General features: G+C 46.4%; 1 protein-coding gene across 1 annotated transcript in view; it reads right to left on the bottom strand.

Annotated features, from left to right (window-relative positions):
• Positions 1–18623, bottom strand: part of LOC142250075 (uncharacterized) — a 127878-nt gene that overhangs the window by 17677 nt on the left and 91578 nt on the right. Inside the window, exons 8-9 of the mRNA XM_075322134.1 lie at positions 14068–14118; positions 9877–9945 (exon numbers count right to left, since the gene is read on the bottom strand). Of these exons, the coding sequence (XP_075178249.1) occupies positions 9877–9945; positions 14068–14118 (120 nt within the window). The remainder of the gene's footprint in view (positions 1–9876; positions 9946–14067; positions 14119–18623) is intronic.

Below are 18623 nucleotides of genomic sequence, written 5' to 3'. Positions count from 1 at the left end.
AGTCCACATTCTTGGACCTGCACACACTGTCTCCAGTAAAACCCTCCCAAACCTTTATTCTGTGTCTTGTTGAACGGCCCGCCCCTCGCCCACACCGTCCTTTATTTGCACACCCTCTGATGTCAAGCTGCCTTCACTCAGTGACGTAGTTACCTGTTACGAGGGGGACCCGGGGAAGCGTGCCAAGATGGGAAATGGACAGCTTCCGCCGGTCAAGGTCCACTGTGCGGTGTAAGGGACCGCTGCTATGGTCAGGAAAGAGTGAGCGGGTTGCTACTAGTGATCGTCTGGAACGTCACAGACGATCTATGTACACCGGTCCGCCCTAACCCGTGAGGGTTGTATGGCTCGGGGCTTCTCGTACGGTGTACCTGTTGCACGGGGACGCACAGAGGTGCCTACGCACGTGTGCCAGCGGGAGTCACAGGATATGGCACGAGGGTAGCACAGAGGTGCCCACGCACGTGTGCTTTCAATAACCAGGTGAGTCCGGTGGAGACTCGAGGAGCTCACCTGGGACAGGAACACAGCCTGTTGAAGGAGATACTGCCGGAGCAGCAAGGCAGGAACACGGCCTGCAAACCAGGTGCTGCCTGAGCAGCAAGGGCAAAGCCCACGAAAGACAATGACGTCTGTACAGTGGCGTGGCAGCACGCTGCCAGACATCCAAACATAGAAGGACGGTCGCGCACTGCCATGATGGCAGGGGGAGCTTTTAAGGAGGTGTAGCTCCACCCAAGGGCGGGCGCGAGATGGGCGTGACTCAATCAGCGTTCGTGACGTCCTGGCCCAGCCAGTCAGGATTCAGCACATCACCAGCCTCGTCATGGGGCCGTGTGATATCAGTGAGCGAATCAGAAGACGTCACGTGGAGCACATGCTCATCCTCCTGCCTCTGGGTCATAAAGGCGGGATCCCCGGTTTCACAATGTGCAGAGACATGGGAAGTCTTGCTGCTTCCCTGAGCATCTATTCTTTGCACACTGCGCAACTTCCCAGAGCCTCCATGATGCTGAGCAGGAGAGCTCGTGGCAGGCAAGGGATGGGAGACCGCTCCATTCCCTGCAAGGGGAGAACCACTAGGTGTCACCCTTCTGCTGTGTCTCAGAGAAGGCAACTCCTGCAGACTGCGCAGTCTCCCAGACCTTTGGTGCTGCTGAGCAGTAGGGCTCGTGGCTGACAAGGAATGGGGGACCACCTCATTCCTTGCAACAAGAGAGCCACGACGTGTAACAGTTACCCATGTGGCAAGCTCCTCCCCAAACGGCCATCTTGGTACACCCAATGTGCAGAGTACACTCAGTCCCAACCATGTTCCCTTATATCCATTACTGGCAGCTGATGGAAGTTACTACATTCCTCCAGAACATGTAGCAGCCCTGTTCCCACACTTACCCTCCCCGGAAAGTTTTTTGATACTCCTGCTATTAAAAATGTTTTCTGCAAAAGACGTGATGTTATTGAACCCGGTGAGACTGTCCCTGATCCCGGCCTACCAGCTGCCCCTCCTGAGGAAACAGGTCCTGATCCCCAGACCCCCAGTCGGCTGATACCTGCCGTAGTGACCTTCTCCACTCCTAACTGTTCCTCATTAACTATAAATGAGGATATTCCTGATCAGAGGGACACCCTCCCAGTTTCAGAGGTGCCCAACATCTGGGACCCAATCATGCATTCTGAAATATGGACCAATACTATCCTTACAGTAGACATAGGGCCTATAGAGATGCAAAGACTCTCTGCTATTGTCAATTCAGCCAACTCGTCCCTCCGCCATAGTGGGGACTAGCTATAGTACAAGCAGGGGGGCCAGAAATACAATCTGACTGTCACTCCATCACAAGGAAAGAGGGCAAAATCCAACTCACGGACCTGGCTGGACCAGGAAATCTCCGTTGTAATATGAGTATACATGCAGTCGGACCAATGTATGACCCTGACAACATCAGTGCTGTGTGGAGGATCTACAGTTGACGATATCCCATGTACTTGAACTGATCAGGAAGAAACTCCTCCAATCCATTGCCATATCTGCAACCAGCTCCCAGTCATTTACTGCAGCCAGAATGTATTTCCACATCATCACCCCCAGGGGCATCGGATGAATTACTGACTGGCCTACCAGCACCCCCTGTTGTCATGCTCCCACTAACCCTAAAGGGTGAAACCATTCCGGACCCTAAACCAGAAGAACCTAAGTATGTCCTCTTTACCCTAGTCTGAGTGAATAGCCTACTCAAGAGCATTAAAATAAATCCTTTATTAATTATTCTAAAAGAGGAATCCACTCCCTCGAATAAATTCTCAATTCACAAAGCCTTCACCATGTGTAATCAGTGCGTGCCCATTTCATGCCGCTTTTAGAACGTCATGGTGGAGGCCACTAGTTCAAAAACAACTAAATAAACCAACATAATAAACAAACACAATATGTTTATGCCAGATATGGATTTTTGGTCCAATTTGATAGAATAAACTAAGGCATAGAAACTAAATAAACCTAACAAAAATTCACCATGTTCTTATAATGGTACTGACAGCGGTCAGATACCGCGATTATTGGTACATGTTAGGCATATAGCCGAATTGGTTCAAAGACAATGAACACACTAGTTCAAACAACTAAATAAACCAACAAAATAAACAAACACAATATGTTTATGCCAGATATGGATTTTTGGTCCAATTTTGATAGAAAAAACTAAGGCATAAAAACTGAATATACCTAACAAAAATTCATCATGTTCTTATACATGGTACTGACAGTGGTCAGATATCACAATTAGATAAACATGTTAGGCATATAGCCGAATTGGTTCAAAAACAAAAGAACATACCAACGTAATAAACAAACACAAGATGATTATGCCAGAGCACGGACAATAGTCCGACTTAATAGAAAAACTAAGGCATAAAAACTAAATATACCTAACAAAAAATTGCATCACTTGTTATATGATACTGACAGCGGTCAGATACCACACTTATAGACAAATGTTAGGCATATAGCAGGAATGATCTCACCAAATCCTTCCACAGATAGTGGGCAGGCAGTCTCTCCTTTTGGATTCCTGGGTTCAGTATGCTAGTCCGGCATTCACTCTCCCTGTCCAATCAGGAGGCCATAAAACAACAAATTACCTGCCACCCCAAACTCCCGTCCTAACAAGGACGGTCCACATCTAATGCAAGGTTGGACCCCTAGGCTGACCCTGTTTCCGTCCCGACGCGTTTCGTCCACATTGACTCCTCAGGGGACATATTAGAAATACACCAGGTCCTCACTGCCAGCCCTCACATGTCACAGATGTCAAAGGAAGCTGGCTCGTACATAATGGGGTCTTTTAAACATGGCGTTAATGTGGCTCCTCCAATCAGGAGGGACATCTCACCTGATGTTTTAATTACATTAGTATTATGTAGATAGTGATGTAATCCACTTAGTATTCGGCACATGTGGAGCAGCAATCCATGCTGCTCAGCGTGCGTTCCATCCCAAGAAAGAAACCGCCCATAACTGTCAATAGATAGAGATAATAGGAGGAGAGGAACATCTCCTCCCCCTCCACAATACGTCACCTCAATACGTCATCTGACCCATAATACACTGGCGTCTCACATAGAGGAAATCCCCGGCACGCAGAGACACGTGGTCAGAGGGGAGGGGGTGGTTCTCCCTCTCCCACTCAGAGCAGTACTTCCTCCTGCGTCGCCCAGGTTTGCGTTCCACGAGCGTTCCACCCAGGGCACGCCCCCGGAAATGACCGCTCATGGGTAAGAGGAGGGTCCTACTCCATCTCCGTCAGAGGTTGCTTCTCCATATTCCGTCCCCCAAGCTTGCGCTCCACGAGCGTTCCACCAAGGGAACGCCCCCGGGAGCGCGTGTCCAGAAGGAGACATAATAATATCCGCCCCATTGAAACTCCATTAACCGGGAGCCCAGTCACTCTTACATAATAGAAGAACACACGCCCCCAAACCGGGGGCGACTGAGCAAAGGGGCGGATAGCCTTTTTTAACCCATCACAGAGTTCTCTCTGTCAGATCATAAGGTATATGTTAGAAGGTCCGCATATTATTATCTTAGGCATCATATCGACAATGCGAAGCAGCAGATCATTCCAAATATAAAGTCTCCAAACAAAAAGGAGGCCAAACCATCCCAAATGCTGCACACCAGGGGGTGAACCAGCCATGCAGACATCGCATACAGCTGGACAGCTGCTCACTCCACACGGGCCGCATCATCATGAGATGGTGGCCTCACATATAGGGGACCTCACAATATCAATAGGAGACACCTTCCATCAGTAATATCACATAATGCAAGGGACAGCCAGTGAAAAAAATCCTGGTTTAACGGGTACCCAGAAAATATATAGGGCGTATTCCAGGAGGTTTCTTGAGGGGAATTAAATGAACCCAGGTGCCCTGGGTGGAACGCTCGTGGAACGCAAACCTGGGCGACGCAGGAGGAAGTACTGCTCTGAGTGGGAGAGGGAGAACCACCCCCTCCCCTCTAGCCACGTGTCTCTGCGTGCCGGGGATTTCCTCTATGTGAGACGCCAGTGTATTATGGGTCAGATGACGTATTGAGGTGACGTATTGTGGAGGGGGAGGAGATGTTCCTCTCCTCCTATTATCTCTATCTATTGACAGTTATGGGCGGTTTCTTTCTTGGGATGGAACGCACGCTGAGCAGCATGGATTGCTGCTCCACATGTGCCGAATACTAAGTGGATTACATCACTATCTACATAATACTAATGTAATTAAAACATCAGGTGAGATGTCCCTCCTGATTGGAGGAGCCACATTAACGCCATGTTTAAAAGACCCCATTATGTACGAGCCAGCTTCCTTTGACATCTGTGACATGTGAGGGCTGGCAGTGAGGACCTGGTGTATTTCTAATATGTCCCCTGAGGAGTCAATGTGGACGAAACACGTCGGGACGGCAACAGGGTCAGCCTAGGGGTCCAACCTTGCATTAGATGTGGACCGTCCTTGTTAGGACGGGAGTTTGGGGTGGCAGGTAATTTGTTGTTTTATGGCCTCCTGATTGGACAGGGAGAGTGAATGCCGGACTAGCATACTGAACCCAGGAATCCAAAAGGAGAGACTGCCTGCCCACTATCTGTGGAAGGATTTGGTGAGATCATTCCTGCTATATGCCTAACATTTGTCTATAAGTGTGGTATCTGACCGCTGTCAGTAATATATAACAAGTGATGCAATTTTTTGTTAGGTATATTTAGTTTTTATGCCTTAGTTTTTCTATTAAGTCGGACTATTGTCCGTGCTCTGGCATAATCATCTTGTGTTTGTTTATTACGTTGGTATGTTCTTTTGTTTTTGAACCAATTCGGCTATATGCCTAACATGTTTATCTAATTGTGATATCTGACCACTGTCAGTACCATGTATAAGAACATGATGAATTTTTGTTAGGTATATTCAGTTTTTATGCCTTAGTTTTTTCTATCAAAATTGGACCAAAAATCCATATCTGGCATAAACATATTGTGTTTGTTTATTTTGTTGGTTTATTTAGTTGTTTGAACTAGTGTGTTCATTGTCTTTGAACCAATTCGGCTATATGCCTAACATGTACCAATAATCGCGGTATCTGACCGCTGTCAGTACCATTATAAGAACATGGTGAATTTTTGTTAGGTTTATTTAGTTTCTATGCCTTAGTTTATTCTATCAAATTGGACCAAAAATCCATATCTGGGGTAAACATATTGTGTTTGTTTATTATGTTGGTTTATTTAGTTGTTTTTGAACTAGTGGCCTCCACCATGACGTTCTAAAAGCGGCATGAAATGGGCACGCACTGATTACACATGGTGAAGGCTTTGTGAATTGAGAATTTATTCGAGGGAGTGGATTCCTCTTTTAGAATAATTAATAAAGGATTTATTTTAATGCTCTTAACTATACCTACCAATTGGGATTGCTGTATTACCTGAATAGCCTACTCACTCAGCTACCAGACCCGGAGAAGCAGCCTATGCCTTTCTACAGAAGACTTCAGGTAATCTGTACAACCTATTCTGCAGTTTGGAAGGATCTATCCAACTTAGCAAGCATCAAAATCGGTACTGTATGTTACCCAATCATTCAATCTGCTCTTGACTAGAGCACTCTGGATTCAACGGAGGATTTCAGATCTGGAGTCGAGTTCTGCTGCCAAGTCCAAGCATGAGCAAAAGATTGCCTAGTTGACTCCTCCACCAATATCACCAACGTATCCCAAGAAGACAATGAGTTGGCTGAAAAATTCTATATGAGATTATTCACTTCCTTTGGTGATCAAGGCTATGACATGTCTGTCTCATTCCAACATGTTCACTTCATAACGTCTTTTGTCAAAGGACTTAAGGACTCTATCAGATCGAAAATTCAAGATACCAGACCCAAATACCCGGAGCTCACCACTAAACAGGTTCTCCTCATTGCTAAGTCCATTCAGAAGAAATATGCCTCCACCAGTTCTACCTCTAATACTACGTCGCTTATGAATAATGCCCCTGTTAACCAAGACCAACAGACCCAATGCCAGATGTACCCTCCTCTTCAAGTATACTCACCTCAACAAACATATCGAGGTGGGCCCCAGCAACGCCTCCCACCCAGGAATATAAAAGATACTATGTGTTTCAGATGCGACAACTATGGACATGTCAGAAGAAACTGCAGGACTCAAATGCAGGAAGCACTCCCTGCCGGAAACAGTGATGGCCCGCAGAACAACTACAGCAACCATTCACAACAAATATCCCGTCCATAGAAAATCAGCAAGACTGTGTCAAATGCTTTTAAAAATATAATTGTCACCAATACTCCTTCTAAATTAGGCCCCATATCGACAGTATCTCTTGATGTTAATGGGCAAACCATGCCTTTCCTGGTTGACACAGACGCAGCCAGACCAGTTATATGCCTCCAGAACTTAGAAGACCTATCTTTGCTACAAAAGAAACTTAGAGCTTCTATTGTATATAATGAAGATGGGATGCACTTGTCTATGTCTGATTCTCTGACGCCAGAAGATGCCTGCCTTGTTGAAGCCGCCCCACTCCTCTTCATTGTTACGGCACCGTCTCCGATATCGGAATACTGTTTCAATCAAATCCCTTCAGATTTCTGGTCAAAAAAGCAAAAATGACATTGCACATGTGGAGCCCCAGGATCTGGTTGCCACAACAGTGTTGCCCCCTCAAAAGGGTTAATACTGAGTCTGGAGGTAATTGGGGAAATCATTGGCCAGTAAGTTCAACATCCAACACAGTTTCTCCCTCAGGCCAGCAGAGGGAGCTCTGAACCTGGAGTTCCAGGGAGCATTCCTCAAGCCTGACCTGAGGGAGGAGTTAGTGTGCAGTCTGTGAGGGAAGTTTGGAGAGTGAAGACACAGAGTAGTGCTGTCCTGTGGACTGGGGCCTGGAGCTGAAATAGCTTGGCCCAGTGAAGCAGGATTGGCAGAGAGGCACAGAAGAGAATTAGACATCGGAGTTTGTGGTTGCCAGGGCGTAAAACCCTTCCCTGGTAGTCGAATCCGAAGGGTAGGAGGACTGCAAGTCCCCAAAGCAACCTGAAGGTAAAGCTGCATCACCAAGGCCCGGTGTGGACTCCAGCAGAGAAGCATCAGAGAGGGCCTGCACAGCCTACCACACAGGTAGAGGGACGTACCACCGGTCCCAGCAGCAAGACGGCCATTGCTAATTCAGAGTGCAGGGTCCTATGAAAGTAAAGGAAGAACAGGGAGTAGGCCTCATACTCAGCTGGCCAAAAAGAGCACCCCAGTTACTTCCAGGCCGGCCGGAGCCCTCTACCACCTGTAACGGTCTCCCAGGACTAACCGTATGCACAGTAAAAGAGGAGAAGGTAAAAAGACTGTTGTTTGTGTCCGGTCCTTTCACCGCCCTGTCGGCCCTGCACTACACCGCAACTACATCGACACTTACAAGCACCAACTGTTGCCCCGGGGCACCGCTCCACCTGTGGGGAGCAGTAACACCATTGCTGCCGTTCCATCACCCCGGAGGCCTCAAACAGCAGCGGCGGCTTAATAGCCTCAAACCACAGGTGGCGTCACGAAAATTATAAACTTTAATCACCCCCAACACGGAAGCCATTATATTAATTGACTCCCGCCAGGGTCACGGAGTCGGGCCCCGCCACCACTGACGACCCCCCGACTAGTCCGGCCCGGCACCGGGTGTCCCATAGCCCTGGGGTGGGCGAGTCACACACATTGCAGTTTCATCTGTACAGATTTTCCTATAACCAGGAGCCACTATACATCGATTACCTCAATATCCCCTGAAGACCAACCAAGACAAATGCCTTGAGGAACAAATCCAATCTCTCTTTGCAAACGGTGCCCTGATACGATATGTCTCTCCTCCCAATACCCCTCTCTTTCCGGTAAAGAAAGAAGACTGCCAAGAGAGAACCAGAAAGAATGAAAAACGAAGATATTACCCTAAGTCACCCTGTCACTATCCTTGTCCCACATGATCTCAAAGCTATTCTCGAACAAATTCAACAGAAGAATATCTCCTCGTAAAGGAATACAAGACTCCAGTGCGCCTTGCTCCTGCCCTCCAATGTTACGCCCCAGTGCTGTAGTACTCTCAATGCATCGACTCGGCTTCATTTTTCAAGGGGAGATTACTTCTCTACATGGGATATCCTCTCCAGACCTGTGGACATTGACCATGAAGACCAAGACACCCAGGAACATAATTGCTTTAAACTTATGCGATCTGAGTGCTCCCACCTGCCCACAGCTACAGAGACACCATTGCCAGATGCTGATCTAACTTTCTTTACAGATGGGTCACGCTACGCGGATGAGACAGGACAGTTTCACACAGATTACTCTTTTATGGCGCCTCCGGATATCATTATTGCGGAACCATTGCCTTCACTCAAGTCAGCACAAAAAGCCAAACTGACGGCCCTCACTAAAGCCTGCGAACTGGCGGAAGAAAAAAAAAAAGCTAATGTCTACACAGACTCCAGATACACGTCTCTGTGGGCACTACGAGGCTACAAAAGAGCCAGTGAAGCACCCATAAAGAACTCTGAAGCTGATGAAGCATTGATCACAGCTCTCAAACTACCAATGGCCGTGTCAGTCATAAAAAACTAAAGTATACGGGAAACTAAACACATATGATTAGGAAGATACTCAAGCATTTATTCTGATACTTTAATCTAACTGGGATAAAAGTGCCCTGTTATCACGGCTGGTGAGGGTTCCAGTGGTCGGATGGCCACCGATCAACAGTTTAACCACTACTTTCTGGAAAATATGCGCCTTTTTACATGTTTTTGATACATTTTTACATGAGGCTTTATTTCCTATTCGTTTGAATGAGTGAAAAATTCTGCATTAACACTGAAGAAATATACATGCTGCAGATATAGAAATAATGCTTTCATGATTCAAATCTGCAAATAATTTTTGGATGCTCGGAGAAAAAAAGGCTGCAAAACACACAATATGAACAAATCTTTACAATTCTAGAGTAATCATTTATTTTATCCTGTACCTATCTCTTTCATCTACCTACGCGGCTTATATAAACTGTCAGATGCCTCCACCTGATGCATACTAACCAATGCCACTCAAGCCAGATTATCTAATGGTCCCTTACCTCACACTGAAACCAAAAGACCTTCCTCCATAGCCTCTTCCCACCTCTCCATATGACCCCAGAAATCATGGAACATAGAACCTTCTATCTCTTGTCACATAATAACCAAAATCGTCTTACATATTATAAGACAACACGTTAATTACTAATATGAGTAAATACAGAGATATCAATTATGTAGAAAAGTAATTTAAGAAATACTTACACCCAGAGCTATAACAAAGTTCCGCAGTAGAGGAGCAAGAAGATCGCCAAGTTGCTTAAACAATTCTTCCTGTGAAATATGTGTCATGTTAGTTGCACAATTTGCACCTGTCGTCTACATCTTCCTAAGAAACCTTTAATAGATTGAAAAAATGCAGGTGGTAACAGCACAGCAGCTATAGGTGCAAAACAGTAAGATATCATTAACCTTTTTGCTATATTACAAATATGTCAGGAGGAATCATAAGGTTCGGGGTATAAGAAATGGCATTTAGTAGGTTATCTGTCAATCATTGGCCGGGAATAATACTCTGGAATCTGAAGAGTTCAAAAGCATTTATATAAGTGATCAAGAGATCACCTAGAAGAAAGTTTCAAGTGAAAAATGCCAGAAAAATAGCAGTAGAGAATACACTGTTATTGATATCATTCTTAAGGCAATTACCAGTCCTGCTACCAATGGTGGAACATATTGGATGATTTTTGGTCATATGACTGGACCAATATACAAATAAGTAAAGAGATATTTTAAAATATGGTTAATTATACAACGCGTTTCGGCTCAGATGTTTTATCCTTCAGCCTTCTTCAGGTATAATTGTGAGAAAAAAGATGTATAGATGTATTTTTTCTCACAATTATACCTGAAGTAGGCTAAAGAATAAAACATCCGAGCCGAAACGCGTTGTATAATTAACCATATTTTAATGTACAAATATCTCTTTACTTATTTGTATATTGGTCCAGTCATATGACCAAAAATCATCCAATATGTTCAACCATTGGTAGCAGGAGCACCGCAAGACTGGTAATTGCCTTTGGAACTTCTTTCACTAAGTGGACCTGCTAAAGGGCTCCTCTATAGTATCCAGTGCGATTGCTGCATACTGCACCATTATCCTATTGGAAAGTGGATCAACTCCTCTTGGATTATTCCAGGTTTTCTAACCTCTGAACCACTATTTCAACACCTTTATATATAAAAAACTCACTACACTCAGATTGGCGCCGCGTTTGTCTCTTTCTATCTTCCCTTGTCTCCAGGGCATTTTTTCAATTGATATCATTCTTATTGAGCGTCCTAAAGGGGGTTTTACACACTATGATATCATTGCCGATATCGCTAGCATGCGTACCCGCCCCCATTGTTTGTGCGTCACGGGCAAATCGCTGCCCGTCGTGCACAAAATCGCACTCCCTCGTCACACGGCTTATCTGCCCTGCGACGTCACTCTGCCCGGTGGTTCGCCTCCTTTCTAAGGGGGTGGGTTATGCAGCGTCACAGCGACGTCACACGGCAGGCATCCAATAGAAGTGGAGGGGCGGAGATGAGCGGGACGTGAACATCCCGCCCACCTTCTTCCTTCCGCATAGCCGGTGGAGGCAGGTAAGGAGATGTTCGTCGCTCCTGCGGTGTCACATATAGCGATGTGTGCTGCCGCAGGAACGAGGAACAACATCGCTAATGAGAGGTAAATGATTTTTGGTTTTAGGACGACCTCTCCACGGCAAACGATTTTGGCCACTTTTGCGATCGTTTTAGGTCGCACAAAAGTGTCACTCGTCACCCAGACGATAAAACATTAACAATATTGTAGCGTGTAAAGCCCCCTTAAGTCTTCTCAGTGAAAATGCTGATGATTAGAGATGAGCCACCACGCTAATGTTCGAGTTCGGTTCATCGAACTTGGGGTGTGTTCGTAGAACGTTCGTCGAACAGTCTCGAACACTCTCGAACACCATTGAAAACAATGGCAGGAAAACACAAACACGTACAAACGATGGGTAACCATCGCGACCGATGCCGGAACCTCTGTTGACAGAGCGCTTACGTCAAAGGCAGGAGCCACTTCTCTCTGATTGGCCAGCGTGCTGCCTTTAAGTAGTGTCTGTCAAAGGAAGTCCCTCCCTCGTCGCGATGGTTACCTGATACACATAGTTCGCCGCTACAGGATGTGTATCGGGTAACTATCGCGACGAGGGAGGAACGTCCTCTGTCAGACGCTACTCAATGCAGTGCGCTGGCCAATCAGAGGCAAGGCTTCTCCCTTTTGACGTCAGTGCTCTGGCAGCGGAAGTTCCGGCATCGGTCACGATGGTAACCTGATACACATCTTGTACCAGCGAACTGCAAGTCCCAGGAGGCCGGCGATGGAACGGAAGGTAAGGTGAGCATAATATGTGTGCGTGCGTGTGTGTTTGTGTGTGTTTGTGCATGTGTGGAATGGCACAATAGGACACCAGGATGGGACATTAAACAAGTTGTGGAAGGAATTGTCTGCATTGCAATGATTTCCTATGGTAAATCTTGCTTTGCTAGACGAGTAACTTGGTTAACAAGCACACTCCCAGAACGGATTGTTCTTGTTAACCAAGGTTTCACTGTATTAACATTGAATGACAGTATTACTGTGAAAAGCCAGTTACGCTTTTGGTGATCGAACCGTTATCGAACATAACCTTGAACTGTCGAACTTGAAGCTAATTGTTCGCGTTCATCGAACGACTCGAACATCGCCTGAAACAGGTCGAATTTGAGATTGGCAAACAGTTAGATTCGAACACTGCACATCTCTTCTGATGATTTGACCAAGAGACTTTCATTTCACCTGCTTTTATTTTGCATCTCTAAGGCCATATTCAGAGCTAGCTCGGCATGTCTGCCACATATGTTGCTGCAAACGTGACAAATCTGTAGCAAAATCAGCTATTCATTTAATGCAATGGAAAGCATGGAATCAATCACAAAATTTCCCAGCACATTCTGTAGCTTTGAAGACAGGTAACTTGCTCTTAAAGAAAATGTTTCCATCAATGCGATATCTATAATTCTTTATAAAGTTCTATGATGAAAGGTTTGCGCCAGCTCTCAAAGTTAACACCTATCCATATGTTAGGTAATCTCTCTCTGATTACTGGTGGTCTCATGACTGTAATCCCTTCAAATCTCCAGAATGATGAGAACCTTGACAACCATCACATTAAACTTTCAAACAACACTTTTTTTCATGTCAGAATCTATAGAATATATATATATATATATATATATATATATATATATATATAAAAATGAAATACCGCAGGTTTCATTCTGGCAGTTGAGTGTCAAAATTTCCTAACACTTTCTATTGTCTGATGAAAAATAAATGATGATCTGTTCGATGGAGAGGTGAAAACTTGCCCACAATCTTCAGAATGAGGAGTTCTTATTCCCATTACAAAATGGAGTGGCATGTAGTTGGATGTTCAACCCCTGCTCCATTCATTATTTATGGGGCTGATGGAAAAATCAAAATGTATCACTCGGAAGCCCCTTAGGGAATGATTAGAAAGATACTCAAGCATTTGTTCTGACGCTTTAATCTAACTGGGATAAAAGTGCCCTGTTCTGACGGCTGGTGAGGGTCCGAGTGGTCGGATGCCCACCGATCAACAGTTTAACCACTACTTTCTGGGAAGGTGCTGATTTGTTTACATTGCACAATCTCTGTAGTCTGCTCATTAGGCCGAGGCCACACGGGGTTATGTGCGAGTCCTTGCATGACAATCGGCTCATGCTCGCAGCATAGCGGGATCCGAGTGTCATGCGAGGGTCATGCGACTGTGGTCCGATCAGACCACAGCTGCAGAAGCTGCAGAGGCTGCAGAGGGAGGGGGGGTGGGGCGGCGATGAGGAGGGGAGGGCCAGCGCTGCAGAGGAGAGGGGGGATTTCTTTCCCTATCTCCTCCGTTGCCGGCTGATGCAAGAATCGCACTGCTCTCTCGTTACAATGGTGTAACGCGAGAGTAGTGCAATGTTTCTCTCACCCCATAAACTTTCATGGGTGCGAGTGGAACAGAATCGTGTTCCACTTGCAGCATGCTACGACTGATTTCTCGGTCCGATTAGGGCTGAGTAAATAATCGCTCATGAGAGCGGGCACATAGAGTAATATTGGTCCGAGTGGAATGCAATTTTTTATCGCATTCCAATTCCACTCTCACAGTTTTTCTCGCTGTGTGTCCTAGGCCTTATCATCACAATTGGTTATGGTCACGACCCCCTCTGCACAAGTCAAAGAACATTACCAGGAATCATCTAACAAATGTAATTATATAAATAACACAAATGTGATTTAAAAAAATATTCATAGACAATATTAAACTTTATTTGTAGACATCTCAAGAACAGAACAAGGAAATATTTTCATACCACTGTATCTTTGGTTCCAAGAGCATCATTCGCAAAGCAACCGATATTTTGCTGAAATACAAATAAATAAAATATTTGTTATGTTTTTGTAAACATTCCACACTATTCATTTATTTATAATGATACTATAACTCCGTTTATGTTTACGCTTGTGTCATGGTTTGTCTTTATTACAGAAACACTACAGGTACTATTAGTACTTGACAGATTCCATTGTTGGATGTTATTTTATACCATTCAGTATGAAAAATAGTGCTGCATAAAAAATCTTCCAGTGAAATCTGAAGGAATAAGCAACATAGACTCCAAATAATTGTAAAATTTACAGAAAATTTAATAATTTACCCTAATATTCTGGGTCTGTGTCGCTTGTTTTATATAGTAACCGAGAGTGTCTGTAAAAATGTAATTTTTTATCTATTTCCGGTATATTTTTTTGTTGATTGATGAGTCCATCAGCAGTTGTTCTCTTATTTATTATATACAGTATTGTTTCTGTTCCTTACTCACAGAGACATACTGCACCATTGCTATGAAGCTATACAACATTAGTATTTTCCCATGCAGTTATCACAAGATCTTAGTTCACGGAAAGTTTTACAGCACAAATTACGATCAGTAGTAGCAGCAAAAAAGCACAGAGCTCCCCCTAGTGGTGTCTCCAGGATGAGGAGTTTTATCGTGCGCTGTGTAAGGGGATGTAAAGGACTTGGAAAATTATCAGTCCACTCATTTCAGTTGTCTGGTATAAATTGTTCACTCCAATCTTGATGATGATGAGGGGGTGCGCTGGATTCAGACATGCCTGATTCACAAAGAAGCACTTGTGGTGATTTCAATGTCAATTCTGTGTGATTCGTTGCTTGTGGATTGACAGGTCTATTGTTAGCATAATATTAAGAGATACTTATTGGATAGCATTGCTTTTAGACTCATGCGATGAAAGCAAAAGGGAAGAATTTGTTTCTATTTCCAAAGGGAGGACCTATGTACTTAGTATGGTACAAGTTTCACCAAGCAAGTGCTTGCCACCCACATTTCTGCTCACAAAACCTCTCTCTGCTTCTCAAACAGTCTATGGCTTCTCAAACAGTCTATGCCCCACCAGCTCTGACAGCACTAATGCTATAACGAAAATAATGTTTATGGGACATGATGCACCAGAAGTTTTTTCTTCTGCTGCATCAACTTGATGCACATCAGCAAACAGATGCACCGGCTGACCTTCCAGGTTCAGTTGTACTGGGCAGTGCTGTTTCTCCACGAGATACCTGTATCCCTGATCCCATGGTCATCAGATTGGAAAAGTGGCGAGAATTTGTCTAGTTTGACATTGTTATACTGCCTTGTCCAGCTGCAGGAGGTGGCGAGCCGTGCTCACTCCTACGTGGAGATGTTATTGTAATGAAAATAAAATGTATATAAAGGTATGGTGTATAATATAGGTTGCAGCAGAGCTGAATGGGCACGGTGTTCGGTTACACCTAGTGTGTCGCCCACTTGCAGCGGTCGCCTCCGGGACTTCACTCAACCTTCTGGGACACCATAGGGACTCCACTTGATTACTGCTGGCAACAGGTATGTCAGGTCATTTACTTCTGAGTCGTGATGCCACTCTCGGTTTGCGGTCAGGTGAGGAATGACCGCTACTGCAGTTTAACGAGCGTCTGGGGCTGATGAGATCTGCAGTTAGATGGTGTGGCCTCCCAAGAGTGAGGCTGGCCCCAGTGGCTCGGGTGTATGTGTGTGGAACAACAGGTCACTGAAGATCTCAGTCTCAGTTCAAAATGTCTTTCAACTTATTTACTCACGTTCAGCTGGTTTTGTGAGATAACCCGGACGATACTAAGATAGACCAGAGGGAACCAGGTATCCTTCAGGCTGTCATAAGGGTGACCGCTAACTCGCCTACCTAGCACTTGTTGTTTTCAGACAACCCCTGACTTAAAGTACCGTAGGATTCATCGAGGCAAGTCACAACTGCCTTTTCTCCCCTTTCTGGCCCGTTTGCTGACAGCATGGATAAAGGTGGATAGCTGCAGGTGTCGCGGGCGGGGAGGAGGGTGTCAGCACACCGCGCTCACCCCTTCTGCTCGGGTCCGGCAGTTGCTCCTGGTGGCTCGAGCTGCGGGCCGGATCCCGGGGTGTCTCGAGCGACACTCCTCGCCCGTGAGTGAAAGGGGGGTGTTTGTTGGGATTATAGTTCGTGACGCCACCCACGGTTGTGGTGATGGCACCACCGCTGCTCAGTGTGGGGGTCCCGGGGATGGTGATTGGAGCAGCCAGGTGTTGTGTTGCCCCTCCGTGGGTAGGGGTTGGTGATCCCGGGGCCCGGTGAAGAGATGTGAAGTGTAGGGCCTGGAGGGCGCAGGGACGCGGGGGCAGCACTGTGCCGTGCGGCACTGTGGTACTCACTCAGCCTGAGACACGGACACAGTTTGTACGGTAAACCAACGGCTGGTAGGACGGTCCCACAGACGGTTGCACCTGCACTCCCGGTAGTTAACGGTGTTGTCACTCTTCCCTGCACCTTGTGTTCTGATGGTGGTAGCGGTGGATTCCCTCCGGTTACCCGCTCCCCGACTGCAATCTGGGCCGGAGGAGCTCTACACTTTGCCCGCAGGCGCTGGCCCTGGGGAAACTGGTGCCTTGGCGGTGGCGGTGTCTCCCCGATAATGGTCGGGCTGTTGCCGTCAATCGGGACTTTGTTGCTGGGAGATCTACGTCCCCTTCACTAACGGATTTAGCAGTTCTGACGACTCCTAGCCCTGCTGGGGTCCGAAAGGCCCCTGTCCTGGTGCTGACTGTCCTTCGGAACACTGCTCCAGACCACCGGGCACACAGCCAACGGGGTCCTTCCAGGAACCTCCGAACCGTCCCACTCCGGACAGCCACCGTCGTTGTCAACCTTGCTGGTTCCGTCCGGACACACAGTCACGGACCTTCAGGCTTTTCTGTCACTTTCTACTTTCTCCTTTCTACTTTCACTCCGTGTTGTTTACTCTAGCCCTTCACTGGACTTCACTCTTGCCCTCCCTGGGCTTTCTTCCTGGTAACTTCCTGCCTCCAGATCTGTGAGCTCCTTGGTGGGCGGAGCCAACCGCCTGGCCCACCCCCTGGTGTGCATCAACAGTCTCTGGAAGAGGGCAACAAGGGTTTGTGTTTTGACTGTGGTGTTCCTACCTGGGATGTGGGGTGTGGTGGTGTTGTGTCCTGTGTCCCCTGGCTTGCCCAGGGCGACACACAGGCTCGATCCTCCTTATGGCCCCCCTCGTTGCTGCTGATGCTCGGACTCTGTGTTGTTTGGTGTGGAACCTCTAGTCCCACCACCTGCAAGATTTAGCAGACCACTAAATGGATGTCTGGCTCTAGGGACCTGTTCCCCGTGCGTGCTTCATTACCAGGAGTCCCCGTACTCAACTGCCTGTCCTCTCTCTTCTGCAGGAGTCTTTCAGGCTGACTGTGTGGCAATGTACTACCCCGCCAGCAGCCACTACATGTGCAGGGTCTGACTAGTGTGTTTGCTCTCCTGCGTCTCCACTTCAGACTGGCTTCCTCCAGCTCCTCTTTCTGACTGCCACTGCAACCTAGTTTCCAGCCTCTCTACCGCACCACTAGCTGAGATGTGGATGCCACGCCCCCTCCTCTGGGTCTGCCCAGGGGTTCCCTCTAAGGTGTGTGTGAGACCTGGTCACTATGTGTCTGTGTGTACACACCCTATTCAGCCTTTAGGATTACCTGTTTGCACTCACCCAGCATGAGTGCAGTACTGAGTGGTGCCTGACCAGGTCAGGGGCGCAACACTAGCGGCCGCAGTTGTAGTAAGGAAATGTATTGATTATATGCTAAGAATACTATAAATGCTGTGTAATGTGTAATGTAGAATGCTGGCCCCTCGTGCTGTTTCAGGTGGGAGATATAGTGTGAGGAGTCAGGAGTATGGTAGGTAAAGGGTTAAGGATAAGGTAGGATGTCTTAGTGCAAGTGTAACTAGGGACAAAGTTGTACAGGAGTGGGAAGTTAGTTAGTTAATAGGACAGAGCAGGAACACAGGAAGAGCAGTAGAGTAGTTATCAGGGAGACAGAGACAGGAAGGAGGAATGAGTAGAGAAAGTTTAGAAACAGAGAGGAGTTTGTAGTTAGTTAAATGGCCTGAGCTGAAGTGTACAGACAAAGCCCTGAGCTAGGGTCTGTCCACGAAGGGAGAAATCCTCCCATGAGTCAAGACCTCACCTTGCGGAAAGGCTGTAGAGCAGTTTTTCTCAACTCCAGTCCTCAAGACCCACCAACAGATCATGTTTTCAGGTTTTCCTTAATCAGGTTTTCAGGCTTTCATTAATGTTGCACAGGTGATGGAATTATTCCTTGTCTAATATTGAGGAAAACTTGAAAAAAGGATCTGTTGATGGGTCTTGAGGACTGGAGTTGAGAAACACTGCTGTAGAGCATCCTGGGATCGGTGGGACATTAGGGTAGAGAGATCACTGATGGGACCCTGAACTAGTCGGGGGCTGCTACACATCCGAGGGCCTGAGTGAGACACTGCAGCCGCTATA

This window comes from Anomaloglossus baeobatrachus, chromosome 8, assembly GCF_048569485.1.
Source record: "Anomaloglossus baeobatrachus isolate aAnoBae1 chromosome 8, aAnoBae1.hap1, whole genome shotgun sequence".
NCBI lineage: Eukaryota > Metazoa > Chordata > Amphibia > Anura > Aromobatidae > Anomaloglossus > Anomaloglossus baeobatrachus.
This window is presented reverse-complemented; position numbering and strand designations above follow the sequence as displayed.